The sequence below is a fragment of the Nanorana parkeri genome, unplaced genomic scaffold, assembly GCF_000935625.1.
Source record: "Nanorana parkeri isolate BGI_ZX_2015 unplaced genomic scaffold, ASM93562v1 scaffold116, whole genome shotgun sequence".
In the NCBI taxonomy this organism is placed as follows: domain Eukaryota; kingdom Metazoa; phylum Chordata; class Amphibia; order Anura; family Dicroglossidae; genus Nanorana; species Nanorana parkeri.
In genome coordinates this window covers 306995-325543 of record NW_017306384.1, presented here as the reverse complement: position 1 = coordinate 325543, position 18549 = coordinate 306995, and the positions used below count along the sequence as shown (strand labels likewise).

At 44.7% G+C, this 18549-nt stretch overlaps 1 protein-coding gene across 1 annotated transcript; it reads left to right on the top strand.

Annotated features, from left to right (window-relative positions):
* Positions 1-2541: 2541 nt before the first annotated feature.
* On the top strand, positions 2542-18507 carry SLC31A2 (solute carrier family 31 member 2). The gene is made up of 4 exons (XM_018553313.1): positions 2542-2611; positions 5742-5808; positions 15244-15508; positions 18212-18507. The coding sequence occupies exons 1-4, from the start codon at positions 2606-2608 to the stop codon at positions 18396-18398; spliced, it is 525 nt and encodes a 174-aa protein (XP_018408815.1). The 5' UTR covers positions 2542-2605; the 3' UTR covers positions 18399-18507.
* Positions 18508-18549: the final 42 nt, after the last annotated feature.

Here is an 18549-nt window from a genome sequence, read left to right as displayed (position 1 = left end):
CCTGCTGCCTTCACCTTCGTAACATCTCCAAAATACGCCCCTTCCTCACCAATGAAACAACTAAATTACTCCAAGCCCTTGTTATCTCTCGTCTTGACTATTGCAACTCCCTCCTCATTGGCTTATCTCTACACAGGCTATCCCCCCTCTGGTCTATCATGAATGCAGTTGCTAGACTCATTCACCTAACCAACCGCTCAGTGTCTGCAACCCCCCTCTGCCGATCCCTGCACTGGCTTCCAATCGCCCAAAGGATAAAATTCAAAATATTAACAACCACTTACAAAGCCATCCACAACTCTGCCCCCGGATATCTCAGACCTTGTCTCAAAATATCACCCTAACCGTCCCCTCCGCTCTTCAAAAGACCTTCTGCTTTCCAGCTCCCTCGTCAACTCCTCCCATGCTCGCCTCCAGGACTTCTCTAGGAGAAATTGGAAATACATACTGTTGTTTAAATATTGTATCTTTTTATCTGTTACTTCTTATTTTATTATTTTACAATTGTTATTATTCTAACATTATTATTTTACAGGTTTTTGTTTCTGCTTGCTTTGCTGTTTGCTTTGCTTTGTGCTACATTTTGCTGGTAGCATCTATGGGTGTTTTATCGCCACCTAGTGGTTATGCAGAAGACTTAATGTATTATTATTAGTAGTATTCAGGATTTATATAGCGCCAACAGTTTGCGCAGCTCTTTACAAAATGGGGGAGACAGTACAGTACAGTTACACTACAATATAATTTCAGTACAGGAGGTAGGAGGGCCCTGCTCGTAAAGGCTAATAATCTAGTAGGAGGAGCAAGTGACACAAAAGGTAATAATTGTTTAGATTGAGTTAGTGGAAGAAGTAGGGCAGTTATGTTGAGATGGGAGAGGCTTCCCTGAAGAGATGAGTTTTTAAGGGTCGCTTAAAGGTGGGCAGCGTAGGAGCTAGGCAGACAGATTGGGGTAAGGAGTTCCAGAGGATGGGAGACACTCTGGTGAAGTCCTGGAGGAGGGCATGGATGGAGGTAATTATAGAGCAGAAGGTCTTGAGAGGAGCGGAAAGGACGGTTTGGGTGATATTTTGAGATAAGGTGGGTGATGTAGGTTGGGGCAGAGTTGTAGATGGCTTTGTATGTTGTTGTTAGCATTTTGAATTTTATTCATTGGGCAATTGAGAGCCAGTGGAGGGATTGACAGAGAGGGGTGGCAGACACTGAACGGTTGGTAAGGTGGATGAGTCTGGCAGCATCATTCATGATAGACTGAAGGGGGGGATAGCCTGTTTTTCATACTTACTGTATATAAACTAATTTGAGATAACATGGGTTTAATATTTATATTTGTTATCTATTCATTATTATTAGTGTACTAATTTGTATTGAAATTGTATTCCATCACAGGAGCGTGCTTGGAGCAGTGTCTAGGGGATCCAACCAACTAATCGATAATGAGAATAGTTGACAACTATTCTCATTGCATTGTTTTCAGAAATAAAGTTATGCATTCACATAAAACCTGCTATCTGATAATTTGAAAAGCTTACAAGGTGGATTGAAGATTTGCATACATATGCAGTCATGCCAGCAATTGTGGCTTAGTATGGATGGGGTGTTGTCAGGCACCATCAGATGGGATCACAAAATGCATACGAGGAGCGAGCACATCCAGTCATTCAAACTGCATTCTCTGTAACTATTGACGAAAAGGTATCTTATTTGTGTATCACTCAGCTGTAGATCCTCAAATAATCTCTGAAAAGTGGTGACACTGTCCTTCCTTCTGGAGGGTGGCTACTTTTGTTCCCCATGGCCCCTGGATGTGTTGTAAAGTAGGGCTGCAACCAACTAATCGATTAGGAGAACTAGGTGTCAACTATTCATGTGTGCAAAAAAAAAAAAGGCCTCAGTCATTAATGAGTTAAACACCTTTTTCAGGGAACCCTTCCTGCACTTCCTGGATTCTGGTCTAGGAGGGAATTATGTATTTGATGCTCACAGCTTCCAGAGATACCCAAGAAGTGTTGGGGTACTTTACAACGACATACCATCGGAGAGGAGGGTGGCTGCAAGAGACATTAGGCCCCCTAAAGAGGAAGAGAAGATGGCAGCATGGGAGCAGGTGTGCAGCAGTGGAGCGGCGGATCCCTAAAGATTGTTTGGAGTGTGGTTTTTTTAAGGAAAAACCCAGCAATAAAGTTAAGGGGGGGGCAGTGGGGGGAACTGCTCTTTAATGAAAGAGATGAATGCCTCATAACTTGAATAGTATACACAGTGTGTCCCTCTCCCAGTATGTCCTAAAGGTCCCTCTCCCAGTATGTCCTAAAATATATAAGTATCATTACTAATATAATAGAGGGGACAGAGTGCAGCTTGTCATGGTTAGTGCTGAGTTCTCATTGGAAAGAATGAATGTACTTGTATCTCTCAGCTGTTCACACAACCATAAGAGGCAGCACTAGCCCCGCCCACCACATTGCCCTCACTCTATTCCTTGTGCGGCACTTCCGCCCACACTTCTACTCTCCTCCCTTTCCCAGAAGGCAGCGCGGCCCTCAGTCAGCTGATCGGGTAGTACAGATGCGTCTCGGTGGTGACAGGTGGCATATACACCGCTGCCATGCAGGTAAGTGTCCCTCTGCCAATGGCGGCGGGTATTAACACCTTCCTTGCCAGGGACCGAGCTGCAGCGTCTTTCCCGTGCACCCTTTTTTATTAGAAGGCTGAGTTTATTTCCGGGGACACCCTGAGGGCTCATTTACTAAACTTTTTGTAAAAGTTTACCAGATTCCCATGACACTGAAGCTGGCTCCTCCTTTGTTTACATCTGGGCCCCTCTGGTGCTGTGTTTGTTGGTGAGGTGCTAGTTCTAAGATTGTTATACAGAGGTGACAATGGAGTAAACTTGTCAGGATACCCACTCGTTCCCAGCACTATGTATTACTAGTCTGTGCATACTACCATACCCGCACCCAACACTGTACAATACTTGTCTATACTGACTGCTGACCATGATACCCAGCACCGTACAATACTAGTCTATACTGACCGCTGACCATGATACCTTACACCCAGCACTGTGCACTACTAGTCTATAGAGACCGCTGACCATGATACCTTACACGCAGGACTGTGCACTACTAGTCTACACTGACCGCTGACCATGATACCCTGCACCGTACAATACTTGTCTATACTGACCGCTGACCATGATATCTTACACCCAGCACTGTGCACTACTAGTCTATACTGACCGCTGACCATGATACCTTACACCAAGCACTGTGCACTACTAGTCTATACTGACCGCTGACCATGATACCCTGCACCGTACAATACTTGTCTATACTGACCGCTGACCATGATACCTTACACCCAGCACTGTGCACTACAAGTCTATACTGACCGCTGACCATGATACCCTGCACCGTACAATACTTGTCTATACTGACCGCTGACCATGATACCTTACACCCAGCACTGTACACTACTAGTCTATACTGACCGCTGACACCTTACACCTAGCACTGTACACTACTAGTCTATACTGGCCGCTGACCATGGAATCGCATACCCAGCACTGTGCACTACTAGTCTATACTGACCGCTGACCATGGTATCCCACACCCAGCACCGTCTAACACCAGTCTGTACAGTCTGCTGACTGTAGTACCCCGCACCCAACGCCATGGAATATTACTACTATACAGACCAGGGTACCCCTGGGCCAGACACTGTTCACTACTAGTCAATACTGACCACAGAAAGGGCGTATCCCACACCCAGCACCATGCAATACTATGCAATACTGACCATTGTACCTGATATCCAGCACCGTGCACTACTGGTCTATACATTCCATCCACTCAATGTCGGTACCCTGCACCCGACACCATGCAGCACTGATCTATACTGAACACAGACCGTGGTACCCTGTGTTGTGTACACTTGCACCCTCAATGATATGCCCCAAAAGCTGCATTGTGGAATGTCAGGTGCTCTTCTTTACCTGAAAGTCACGTGATAATACAGGATGGCAGTGGGGGTTGTTGCACAGGTAAAGGTTTGTGTAGGCTCGTGGTGTGGGTTTTTTTTTGTTTCAGACAGGTTTGTTTTAAAGTGAAAAAGAGAACCTGTGCATGGTCAATACTCGAATTACCTCAGCTCCTTTATAAAATACTGGTTGCTTGGCTATGATGTGTTATCATGCACTTCGATGTGAAAGGGGCTAACTGCCACTCTCCCTCTAGAAATAAACTAAAATAAAATTAGAGGTCTGTGGAGAGGTGCCCCCTTCCGTTAGTGGTCTGTGGAGAGGTGCCCCCTTCCGTTAGTGGTCTGTGGAGAGGTGCCCCCTTCCGTTAGTGGTCTGTGGAGAGGTGCCCCCTTCCGTTAGTGGTCTGTGGAGAGGTGCCCCCTTCCGTTAGTGGTCTGTGGAGAGGTGCCCCCTTCCGTTAGTGGTCTGTGGAGAGGTGCCCCCTTCCGTTAGTGGTCTGTGGAGAGGTGCCCCCTTACGTTAGTGGTCTGTGGAGAGGTGCCTCCTTACGTTAGTGGTCTGTGGAGAGGTGCCCTCTTCCGTTAGTGGTCTGTGGAGAGGTGCCCCCTTAAGTTAGTGGTCTGCGGAGACGTGCCCCCTTAAGTTAGTGGTCTGCGGAGACGTGCCCCCTTAAGTTAGTGGTCTGCGGAGAGGTGCCTCCTTACGTTAGTGGTCTGCGGACAGATGCCTCCTTACTTTAGTGGTCTGTGGAGAGGTGCCCCCTTACGTTAGCGGTCTGTGGAGAGGTGCTCCCTTACGTTAGCGGTCTCTGGACAGATGCATCCTTACGTTAGCGGTCTGGAGAGGTGCCCCCTTACGTTAGTGATCAGTAGTAATTACTGACGTTTGCCAAAAACAAAAAATCCATGAGCCCCAAACATAGCGCCCGGACCCCACTGAATCTTGTAATTTTTTTCCTGCCCTATTTTAAAGCTAGTTTGCAAGCTTTTGTTAGAAAAAGGGCATGGCTATACCAGGGACTTGTACCAATGTAAAAACATTTTCAAAAGATATTTAGTGGGGAGCAGATATTTTATTTAGTAACTAATGTAAGGGGGCACTTTGATGAGGTCACAGAATGTAAGGAGGCACTTTGATGAGGTCACAGAATGTAAGGGGGCACTTTGATGAGGTCACAGAATGTAAGGAGGTACTTTGATGAGGTCACAGAATGTAAGGAGGCACTTTGATGAGGTCACCTAATGAGAGTGCCCACTTACAATAGTTGTCTCCACCAGCGTGCCCCCAAACCTTTCCTCAGCAGGCAGAGAGGGGGGCAGCCTGCAGGTTCTAGACTGAAGAAGTGCTCCTGTGATGCTGGGGGCGGGGCACGCAAGTGACCTCATTGGTTGTTAGGACTCCAGTGGTCATAACAACCAATGACTTTAGAGGACGTGGGGGAAGTTGTGCTGGGTTACGGCTGGCTGACTGGCACTGGCTTTGAAGAGTCTCTGAGGCAAGCACATCCTCTGTCAGTCAGCCAGACATTACTGCGTGATCATGATCCATACAGAACCGTCACTCGGTCCATGTCCGCAGTCCGCCATTAAGTGATCCCTGCTTTAAAGTATATGGCATGCCAACATTTTTTTGCAGTTGTCACCAGAATAAGAGGTAAGGGAAAATCCTCCAATGAGGACATCTTTTCTGGTGCCCACTCTTTGAATGACAATATGTATAGATTACCATGTAAAAGCCTTTTTCTCTTTTCATTTCACAGATGCATTTTGTTTTCTCGGATAACGTGACCTTGCTGTTTGATATATGGACAGTCCAGACTCTAACAGGTAGTGTAACATCTGTTGTATGAAATGCTGAACCTCACTAGAGTGTCATCTGCACCCTTCAAAGGACCATGTTGAGTTAGAATGGCTTTTATTTGGCCTAAATGTTGTTATCCTTATCCTTCCATTAAGGGGAAAAGCATGCAGCCTGTGAAGTGACAGAACAGCCGATACACCCATATGTGTCCCAAGTCAATGACTCCCCAAGTAGTGAAGGACAAATAAGTGGGGACAGTTTGGAGCTTGCACTCTCAGACAGAAGTCAGAAAAGGCAGTTTCTATATGTCTGACCTAACAGGTTTCTTTTCTATTAGGGGATCATAGAATTCACTTTCCCTGTGATAAGTAGTGACTACTGATGTGTGTGGGCTTGGTGCGAACCCACGCAAAGCTGTCAGTGACAGTCACCCCTTCCAGCCCAATCAGGTGCCCCAGAGGGATGTAACAAGAGGGCAGGGAATGCCCTGGCTGCAACTGAGTAGTCCAGGAGGGAGACACTCCTCCTCGGGGGAGTGTCACTGACATTGTTGTGCGGGCTTTGGCAACTCCGGTGACATGAATGTGCACCAAGCCCACGCACATCATTAGTAGTGACAAGCTGGGGTAACTGAAATTCAGTGCAATTGGCATTTGTTTAAAGCGTATCTAAACCCAAAAAGAAAATTGTCATATTGCAGATTACCAGTACTTAGATGAAGTGGCTGCATTAGTTTTCCATATTTTTTAACCTGGTAATTCACTCTTCCTGTCCCTGGGTGCCTATGTTCACTCCTCCCCTGTATCTATGGAGAGAGCCATTGTTGTCACCTAGGCTGGAATTCAAACATATTCATTTCCAGTATATGGGGAAGGGGGAGATTAGTAGATGAAGAATAACACATTTTCTGCCCGAGGGTAACAATGCTCACTCACTGTACTGTATTTATTGAGGAGCAGTTGTCACCCTAGAACCAGGACTACAGAACACCTTCTCTCTCCATCTCTATGACATGGGGGAGGTGTTTTAACCACTTCCAGGCCGCAATACGAAAATATACGGCGGCCCGCAGAAGTGGTTATACCAAGAACATGGCTGCTGCTGCAGTGCTGTCCTTGTTGTCATTTTAAACAGCCGGCGTTGACTGTTCAGGTACAAGTGATCCGGCATCTATACAGCCGCTAGATCGTTTGTACCGATTGGCTGATCGTGCTGTCCCCACCCCCTCCGCCGCCTCCTCCTTTCCCGGGCTCCGCTGTCCCTGGCACGGCGGTTCTCCCCGCAATGATCGGAGGGAGTGGAACTCTCCTGTGATCAGTGGACCCAGAAGTGATGTGAATTACATCACTTCCGGTGTCACTGTGTACATTCTACAGCTCTTAGAGCCAGGAGAAGAAGATTCTTTGGGGTCCCTAGGTGACAGGGGTCTAAAAGACCCCTGATGTCTCCATAAAGAGGACCTGTCACACCCTATCTGCTATTACATAGTGACTTGCCAGCCCCCTATGTGATAGCAATAAGGTTAGTTTAAAAAGATTTTTAAAAATGAAAGTAACATATAAGAAAATTAAGAAAGACAAAAACATTTTTTAAAAGTCCCCCGCCCCCCACATGCATGCACATACATACGCAAACAAGCGTTGGTGCGCCTACGTGCAAAAATAAACATTGTGCCCCACCTGTTACATATCATCGCGAATGTCAGAGTGAGGGCAATAATCTAGAGCCATTAATCACTGTTGGCACTAAAATGATGAGCGGTAAAAGCTTTTAAAGTGTCGCCTATGGGAAATTTGGGGTATTGTAGTTTTTGCGGCTTCACGGGCGAACACAATTTTAAGGCTTGAAATGTTTGGTATCTATTTACCCGGCGTGACCCCATATTTTATATTTTACCAAAAAATTGGGTATTATATTCTGTTTCTGTGCACTAAATTTCATTTAAGTGTATTTTATCCTACAAATACGGGTTTGATAAACATTTGCGCAAATACTGTGCAACATAAAAGATTGCAACTAGCATTTTTTTTATTCTACAGGGCCTCTGCTTTCAGAAAATATCATTGTTTGGGGGGTTTAAAGCTGTTTTCTAGGCAAACATTCAAAATATATCATGCGTGTGCAAATAGTAAGAAATTGCTCCAGACAGCAAGTGGTTAAATGACATCCTATGCAAATCAATGCTCATTAATTAGATCTGCAGATTTATGAAATAGTAAATACAAAGCAACAATGTTTCTTTATATCTCTAAAGGTCCCCACACACCTTACGATAATCGTACGATAATCGCGGGAAATCCCGCGATCGTACGATTATCGTAAGGTGTGTGGAAAAATGCATGTAAAAACATGCAAAAAAACACAGCACACTCGCGTTTTTAAGCTTTATCTGCTGAGTCTATAGGGGCCAAAGCGAGCTGTAATATGCCCCCCAAAAAAGCTCATCTAATTATTGCAGTGATAGGCGATGGACAGGGCCATAGAAACGAATCGGATTTTGGGGGGGGGGGGGCATATTTTTTAGTGTTTTTTAGGGCAGAAAAAGCGCTACAAAGCGCTCAGCGTGAACCAGGTTCAAATCCTGAGTCTGAACATTGTTTACAAACACTGATCAGAAGGTTCTGTTTCTGACAGCAGTGGCAAGAGTTGGCTGCTGTATAGTCACAGCACGTTCCCGCTGTCATTTTGATTTGAATCTATAAACATTCATCTTTTGTTTATTGTAGTGAAGATTTAAAGCTGTGCAGTCTATAGTTTAGTTTCCACTTTGACTACTAGGATCATGCTAAGCAACGGATGGACAAATAAATGTGAAACTCTTGGACCAGTCTACCAAATCCAGAAGTTGGTTTGAACTTTTAAAGGACAACTTCACCTTTAGTCGTCCTTTAGTTCACCCAACCCCTTAAAGAGCAGTAACAAGGTGCAGGAATTTTTTTATGGCTCGCTCACTTCTCGATCCTGTCCCTGCAGAGAGCTGTGACTGTAGCTCACGGCTCCCTGCAGGGATTCCCCCCTGCAGGGATTCCCCCCTCCCCGCTCCGATCCTCCAGCGCTGACTGGCGGAACGGACGGGGCAGAGGCAGCTGACAGTAATGTCGGGATCCATCCCGGCTGCAGCGGTCTCGGTATACTGCGAGCTGTAGCTCGCAATATACTAAGCTTTGGGTCACGGGAGGATGCTAGTTTTTTGTCCTCTCGTGACTCTCAGGAGAACTATGGGGAAAAGCACTTACCCCATAGTTCTCCTTTTAATACCGACCTCTCTCCGGATGCCGCTCTAAAGATGAGAACTCGGCAGCTGAATAAACTGACACTCCTGGTAGTGTCGATCTTTCGTTTCCCCACTGCGCTCTGTGGTTTCTCCTGCGAGCCCTATGTCACTCCAGTACACAGTAGTGATGTAGAGGCCGGCAAATAAAACCGCATGCTAGCCCTTTGGCTTCAGTATCTTTTGAGTTCAGTGCACAATGCTCTAAAATGTAATAGTTTGCTGTATCATTAACAATGCGCTTCGCTTGATACACTTGAACTCAGTAATTTGAAGGGGGGTGCACTTACTTTAGGCCATATCGTGTGTGTGTGTCTCTAGGAATGCAGAGATAATACATACCTCTTCATTATAGCACTATCCAGCTCTGAATGTCTGAGGAACCTCTTCCTTATAGTATTTTCACGGGAACGTTTGTGGTGTGTGGGGCAGGTTTTTTTATCATAGGGGTTTAATCAGGCACCTTATTATGTCATTGATTCAGCACTGCATTCATTTAACATGTCTTCATGATAACAGCTTGTTTGGAAACTAATTTCCCATTTTGCCTCTTGGACAGTAATGGTGTCACGAGTTTAATGAATCACTTCCTCTGGGTGATGGGAGAGGGAACTGGATTTCAAAAATAAAGTTCACTCTAATCTGTACAAGTGAACAGAGCTGTGGCTTTGCATGTAGTATGGAATGACATTTAATGCTCGATGGACACGTAAGGCTGAATTAAGACATGTGAGGTCAGTGACAGTGCACACGCGTTTTTTTCTCGCGTTAACGTGTAAAGCAGCTAAAATCACCTCAGCATGTAGCTCTAAATCATCTTACATTTATTAGGTAAACATATTTTCTTTTACTTACAAATATTGTTTGTCCACGTCCTGGTCCTCTTGGTCATTAGTGAAATAATCCGTTGCATCCTGGGAAGGTTACATCAGCAGAGCGTTGCCGGGAAATCTCATCTGTGTAATCTCAGGAAAAGGCATTTTCCTCCCTTGAGATGATGTGCATGGTCACATGTCTTAGTCACATGTGCCAGGAAGTAAAGGGAGATGGTTTCATCTGCACTTAGTAAGAATGGGGAGTAAAAGAGAAATAAGGTGTGAAGACTACAAATCCTGCAATTATCTAGAAGTGTGTGTTTGTAGATCCAGGTTTCCGCTATACCCACTATGTCGAAGTCCTCTTCAATTAACCTAATTTCAAGCTCCTCTATTTTATTTGCCAGACTTCTAGCGTTGGTGTACATACATTTAATTCCTCTCTTTTTGTGGGACAAAAGTTTACTACCTTGTTCCCCACTATTTTTATTGTTATTATTCTGCCTTGATTTTGGTCGTCCGTTGGTAGTTATACTTACATGTGCCAACGGATTTCCTATATTGACTATATTTCCTATATTAAACATTTCTAAAGGTGCCTTTGTTGTCATTTCCGAGATAAGGGTAAAGTTCCTCTTTAAGGCAGTCCGTTCACTATAAATGGCCCTTAAAGTAAACTTGTCCCACACCTGGGCACGTGATGAAAAATGTATCAGCGGATGTTACCTTTAGTTAAACCCAAATGTCAAAGCGATCCATAGACTTAAAGTGACATTAAAGGATAAAAATGTTTTCTCTCCCCCCAATGTTAATGAAAGCACTTACCTTAAATGATGTCTCTTAATCCGATCTTCTTCTTCTTTCCTGATGTTTTCAGCCTTCTCTCCAGCGCTGCTGCGGGTCTCTGATCCAGTGCTGACTCCTTTGTGTTTGATGGCACTTCCTGTCCCACGGTGTCTGCATGCGGGTGCACGCTGTCCATAGACTTACCTAGTGTCTCTCCTCGTCTCCCGGCCGAAAATGTGAACTGCGCATGCGCCCGCCCCAAGATGCTTTGCCTGAGATTTTTCAGATTTTCGGACGGGAGCGTGCGGGGAAGACACAGGTAAGTATTGACCCTTTTTAAAGCGCTTTAAAAAAAAAGTTTTTTGCATATATCTACTGCTTGCTAGCAGTAGATATATGCAAAACAAATGGAGGCTTTAAAAACCCTTTAAATGGATGTAGGCATGTGATATTATGTTCACATCTTAACAGCTGGGAGTGTTGAACTGGACCTCACTCCCACTTTCAAAACCTCCCTGTTGGTCTTTTATTATCATAAGTGGCTTCCGTGATCAACAGGGAGGCTTGGAATACATGAGGGGTGGGGCCAGGAAAAGCAGAGATTTGCATAAAATGTTGTCTGTCTATGTCTCTGAATATACTGATTGTTGTAATTGAAAGTAGCCTCTCCTTATGCATTTTATTCTGACATGCTCATTTTATTTATTTTAAAGCAAACCCTGAATGGGGGTTTTCACAAATTAATAATAAAGACAGTCATTACCCGCTGCCCAGCTTCCTGATTGGCCAGGAAGCTGGCTCCATGTTCCCTCATGGCTCTGCCAGTCAGAGGAAATCTCCCTCTGACCGGAAGTCCAATTATCGGCAAAGGTATCGGTGCATTTGGGTAAGTACTCGCCAAAATACTCGCTATCGGCACTGCCACCAATATCGGTGCATCCCTATTGTTTTAGAGGTTGATCCTCTGCCCCAGCCCCTGTCATCCTGATCCTTACTTCACAGGCTAGCCACTGACCCCAAACCAACATGCATGATGCATAGTAGTACATCAGACTGTAGGCTGCATGACCCAGAGCTTCCATACTTCACTTCTCACAGTTCCTGGTCTGGTCATTGAACTAAAACAACAAATGGTTCCTCTGAGCTTACAACTTCCAAGTGGTATGCTTGTTAAGAGGCTAGTGACTCATTTACTGGTCCTGTAAAATGTTTTCACCCCTGTGGAAGTTTTCATGTTTAATTGTGATAGATGAATTTATTTAGGTTTACACTGATTAACAGAAATATATATTTTTGTATTAGAGTGAAAACAGATCTTTGCAAAGGGATTTCACTTATTGAACAATGACAAAGAAACCTTACAAAGTAACATACTGCATAAGTATACACCCCCTTCAAGTATGTTTAGTAGATGCAACTTTGACATCAGTGACAGCCTTTGTGGTGTTAGTTCTGTGTCAGTTTTGCACATCTGGGATCTGCAGGTTTTTTCCCATTGCTCTTTTCAAACTTCCTCAGCTCCTTTGGGTTGCCTGGGGATTGTGAATGAAAAGACTTGTTCAAGTCTGGTCAGACATTGGCTTGAGATCTGTAACCGTCTTCCAAAGATCAGATTTCTTGCAGACCGCATCGTTTTCCCCCCTAAGATTTCCATGTGTTTTTTTTGCGTTCATTTTACCCTCACCAGTCGTCCAGGGCGCGCTGAAGGGAAGCATTCCCACAGTATGATACTTATCACCGCCATGCTTCACAGTGGGGATGGTGCATTTATAACGTGCAGTGTTTAGTCAAGAATGGCATTTAAAAGGCTGAAATTTGGTTCCATCAGCCCATATAAACCTGGTGACAATCTCTTCTATGCATCTTCTGACAAACTGTGGATGACATATCATGTGAGTTTCAGTTAACAGTGCCTTCCCCTTTTCCACTCTTCCAGGAAGCTGTGACTGGAGAAGCACTAGGACAATAGTTTTTGTATATAAAGTCTCTTCAATATCAGCCACTGGGGCCTGCAACTCCTTGTGGGTTGTAATATGTCTCTTGGTGGCCTCCATCAATAGTCTCCTCCTGCACAGTCATGTACTTTGGTGGACGGCCTGTTCCTGGCACATTCGCAGCTGTGCTACACTCTTCATTTCTTAATGATTGATTGAAGTCATATATCTAAACTAGAGATGCCCATACACCTTACAATTATCTGCAGATTTTCTGTGGTCAGATGGAAAAAGTGCAACAGTTTGGCCCAGGTGGAGATTACTCCATCCACACAGTTAAGTGTAGATGGAGGAATCTGTTGCACCTTTTCCATCTGACCACAGAAAATCTGCAGATAATTGTAAGGTGTATGGGCAGCTTTGGGCTGGTAATGATTACAATTTTCGTGTTCGATTAATTGCATTTTTTTAACGATTAATCGAGAAATTAATCTTTAATTTCCGCAGCCCTAATCTAAACCCCAAAACAAACTGTATAGTCTGCAGATTACTAATCCTCAGATGTGGTGGCTGCCATAGTTTTCTACTTTATTTTCACCTGGCAATCCTGTGAATAACTCCCTTCCTGTCCCTTCATGTCAACATTTTTTTTTCTGCACTGCATCTATGGAGACAGCCATGGTTGTCACACAGGCTGAACTTTAACCACTTGCTGACCAGGTGTTTACACCCCCTTCCTGGCCAGGCCATTTTTTAGTATTCATCGCTACATAGTATGGGTGCAATCGTCGTTTTCGCATGTATGTGCACCCGACGCATGTTTGCACAGCGTCTGAAGCTGGAGAGTGATTCTTGTCAGCAGGTGGGGGGTTTGGCCACCGGCAGGGGCCGCCCCTAGGCTGTAATTGGTCTTTAGTTTTTTTGTGCCTAGCGTCCTTCTCCTGCAGGTGGCGATATTACCCTACAGTACATGATCTCCGATCTGTTCCCTGTGTCGTTCAATGAACGGAGAGAAAAGGATTTTACGGTGAGTACCAAAATCCTATTTTTTATATTTAGGTAGTTTCCCCGCTCTCTCGCGTGAGTGGGCGGACCTTGTGGGACATTTAAATACGCCTGCTCAGATCTAGTAAGCTCCCGGCTGGCTGTATCTCCACAACGGCCAGCCGGCAGGCGGTTAAACATGTCTGAATTTCAGTAGCGTAACTAAAGGAAGAGGATGACGGGTTCCCTTGTATCTGACTAAACATGATTTATACAGTCAGACCCCCTGAATTGTTCTGCAGGTATCAGCCATGCACATCCACTCTTCAGTACATGTTGGGCGATCTTGCGGTACTAGTCGAGGGGCAATGCAGCAAGCAGCTGAGCTATGTGGTTTCATCCCGACTTTATTAGGAGAGGATAGAAGTTACGTTGACACGTTTTACCCTTCCCATCCCATCTGCTGTGTCTTAGCGTCTGGTCCTCCAAAGCAACCATTCACATGACTTTCACTGATGTCAAAAGTAGGAATGCACCGATACTTTTCAGATACCAGTGCCGATACTTGGCATTTTCATGAGAACTACCTGGGTTGCAGCTGGGATCTGGTTCTGGCACTCCACCACTGTCCTGATATCATTAGTCTGTATGATTTTTGAAAAACTGTCACATGATAATAAACAAAAATGTATCAGTACTTGTACTTGCAAAACTGGTATCTGTGCATCCCTTATATATATTTATAAAAACAAAATCATACATTAAAGCCGAGATGCACAAATCCCAGAAGCTCAGTGTGCTCCTTACAAATGACAGCTGTCTCCTGACTTTTGAACTTTTCTCTAGTCTAGTCTTGGAGCTGGAAAAGTATCTGTACATGTACTTGTACCCAGTATAGTACATGGTATCGGTACATCCCTAGTGAAAAGATTGGTTGTGTATCAGTATCTTGCCATGAAATGCAACCCAACCTTTAGTGCTCGTTGTGTTTTTAGCACATGTTGCAGGGCAGAGGGTTGCCATCATGATATGCAAGGTCATAAAACAAGTCGTACGATTGGTTTTTATGCACTCCCATTGATTTCAATGGGCTGCCTGATGAGTGGCATTAACCCGTTTTGCAAGGTGTTCTGTGAATGGAGGAGGGAAGGATGAATGACAGGATTTTCCTTTGTCCATTCACAGAACACCTTGCATTCTGTGAAAACAATACGAGGCGTTTTGTGAATGGATAAGGTGTGAGGAAGAGGAGGGTGAAGGACGGGAGCACTTTAGTCACAGCTGCTGCTGTTAACCCCCGCAGTGCTGGAAGATCACCAATCTGTCTAGGATTAGGCATATGTAGCAGCTGGGGGAGGAGTGAAGGGTAATACTATGGCATATCACTTGGGTAACAGTTGAATCGTCTATTGGCTGCTGACATCACATTTAAGATGACAGCGCCCATCAGCAGTCTTAGGGTTTTGGATGTCTACAAGGGAGGCTGTTACAGGTAAATAACCTGCATAGAATGATAAAAGAACATCTAATCCTGCGGGGAGATTGTTGTATAAATGAATGGTCTGGTGACAGGGACTGTTTAGGGAAGAACTTGAGAAACAATGTGCTAGAAAATGAACAGCATTGGCAGAGTGCAAGGTCAGCTGATATATGACTGTCTTGTCTCTACAGGTCTTCTGCTTTCATGTGTCATCGTCCTGATGCTCACTGTCCTTTATGAGCTGTCCAAAGTATGGAAGTCCAATCTTCTAACCAAGGTCCTGCTGACTCTGCCACTGACTCCTGATTCCTCTCTGTCACCTTCATTGATCTCTGACACTGACGCTAATGTTTCTTCAACCTGTGACCCCTTGCTGACACGTGAGCCCCTGTACTCTGGGGAGAGCTCTGAGCCTCTGGGATCTCTACCTGTCAGATACACTTCCTCTACCTGCCGGTAAGTAAACATGGAGACTGTTACTGCTGACCACTACTTCTGAATATGCTAGCTGCCTGGCTGTCATGTTGCCATCTTGCATTCAAACTTGCAGTCGCTGACCAGTATGGATATGTAGATAAGGATTATTTTGATCTGCATGCTTGTTCCAGGTCAATGGCTTATAGGGCATTGAAGCCAGAGGATCAGCATTACAGGCAAGCAACTAGAATTTTCAGGTTTATTTTGCAGTCCCCTTCACATTATGCCTTGTGTTAACACAGCTTTCAAAAATGATACTGAACTCTTTTTTTTGGTTTTAACAGGGCAGCCCTGGTTCATGTGTCTTAAACTGCATTTCCATCACCAAACTCACAAAACACACATACACTATATTGCCAAAAGTATTGGGACACCCCTCCAAATCATTGGATTCAGGTGTTCTGTGAAATTTCCTTGTTACTAAATATTCCACGGTCCTCTGTTAGTGGTATTATAACAAAGTGGAAGCAACTGGGAACAACAGCAACTCAGCCACAAAGTGGTAGGCCAAGTAAAATGACAGAGCGGGGTCAACGCACAGTGCCCAGAAGTCGCCAACTGTCTGCAGGCTCAATAGCTACAGACCTCCAAACTTTGTGTGGCCTTCAACTTGGCACAACAACAGTGCGTAGAGAGCTCCATGGAATGGGTTTCCATGGCCGAGCAGCTGCATCGGATGCAGCGGTGTAAAGCGCGCCGCCACTGGACTCTAGAGAAGTGGAGACGTGTTCTCTGGAGTGACCAATCACGCTTCTCTGTCTGGCAATCTGAAGGACGTGTCTAGGTTTGCCGGTTGCCAGGAAAACGGTACTTGCCTGACTGCATTGTGCCAAGTGTAAAGTTTGGTGGAGGGGGGATTATGGTGTGAGGTTGTTTTTCAGGGGTTGTGCTTGGCCCCTTAGTTCCAGTGAAGGGAACTCTTAAGGCATCAGCATACCAAGACATTTTGGACAATTTCATGCTCCCAACTTTGTGGGAACAGTTTGGGGATGGCCCCTTCCTGTTCCAACATGACTGCGCACAGGTGTACAAAGCAAGGTCCATAAAGACATGGATGAGCGAGTTTGGGGTGGAGGAACTTGACTGGCCTGCACAGAGTCCTGACCTCAACCCGATAGAACACCTCTGGGATGAATTAGAGCAGAGACTGCCAGCCAGGCCTTCTCGTCCAACATCAGTACATGACCTCACAAATGCGCTTCTGGAAGAATGGTCAAACATTCCCATATACACATTCCTAAACCTTGTGGACGCCTTCCCAGAAGAGTTGAAGCTGTTATTGCTGCAAAGGGTGGAGCCAACCCAATACTGAACCCTACGGACTAAGACTGGGATGCCATTAGAGTTCATGTGCGTGTAAAGGCAGGTGTCCCAATACTTTTGGTAATATAGTGAATTTACCTTTCATGAAAGTGTTTCTCTGCAGTTCTGTGTTTTAACAATAACAACTTTAAAATGCTCGTCACTGCATTGTTATCTATTTTGCTTGTAAGGATGTTCATAAACAAGGGAAGGCAACATTATTATTATTATTACATAGTATTTATATAGCGCCAACAGTTTGTGCAGCGCTTTACAATATAAGGAAGACATTACAATCACAATACAAGACAAGATGGTAAGGAGGGCCCTGCCCCTGAGGGCTTACAATCTAAAAGAGGAGGGGGAAATGACAAACATTTGTATGGACTGTGCAGCAGGCATGCCCCTGTTGGGATGATATGATAGGATATGTATTCCAAATCCAGAACTGCTAGAAAGGTGACCTTCCTGCAGAACCTCCCATTTGACTTTGTTTGAAAATGTTTCAGCACTTTATAGAAACATTAGCTGGAAGGATTCTGTAGTGAAGCATGTGGAAATCTATGTAGTAGTGTATTTTTATTTTAACAAAGCTGAAAGTGTATCTAAACCAAAAATGTCATATTTTGCAGCTTATCAGTCCTTAGATGTGAGAGGTGCAGGTACACATTACAGGGGACCTGCTTGGTGATGGCTCCCCTCTACTCAGCTAGACAGAGGGAGGAGGCAGCGTCTCTTGGCTTTGTGTCTGTACAGACACTTATCAGGGGAAAGCAGTCTGATGTGCTGATCTTTGCCTATTCAGACCAGGCGAAGGTTTGCAGCTAATATGTGTGCTACATTGTAGTACAGATAGTTTATAGAGTGCAGAATCTGCGACAAATCACAGTTTGAGATTTTTCCCGTTTCTGGGGCACATGATGCAAATCCTCTTCATCAATAAGCACATTATGTTGTTTATTGGCCGCTTGTTAAGGGTACATCACACATGCACCAAAAAATGTCTTGAATACCTTTGTTCATCTGGGCCACTGTATGTGTGTGTATATATATATATATATATATAATATATATATGAAGGAGCCATGGTTGTCACACAGGCTTGACTTCAAACATGTCTGCTTTTATTCATCTCCATTACATGGTGGATTGATGGAATAAGTCTGTTCAGCTCCCAGAAAGTGACAAGGAGATAACATTTCTGGCAAGATCAACAGTTATTTTCTGTGCTTGCTGAAAACATTTTTAGCCTGAAAAATGTAAACTAATAGGTTTGTGAGTGCAAGGTCTCGGGACAGGAGCAATCCAAGCCGACTTCTTGATGCCTTAACCCAAGAGATTGAATGTCGTTCTACTCACCCATCTTCTCTTTACACACAGATGGTGGTTCCTGCACTCATCGTTGGCTCTGCTGCACACATGCCAGGTTTTCCTTGGATATGTTCTGATGTTGCTCGTCATGTCCTACAATACTGCCATTTTCCTGTCTGTTATCATTGGATCTGCTATTGGGTATTACTTGGCCTTCCCCCTCCTTGCTAAATACCCCAAGCCCCATAGGCTGTAGAATCCTGCTGCTGGGAGTACAGATAAGTGGACCTGTCTTCCTAATTCTGCTTGCACAAAATGCTATGAGCCTTTTTTCTATATATAAAATGCCGCAGGTTACATGGATACATGTGCACCTTAACTAAACCCCCCACCCGCCCCCCGCCTCC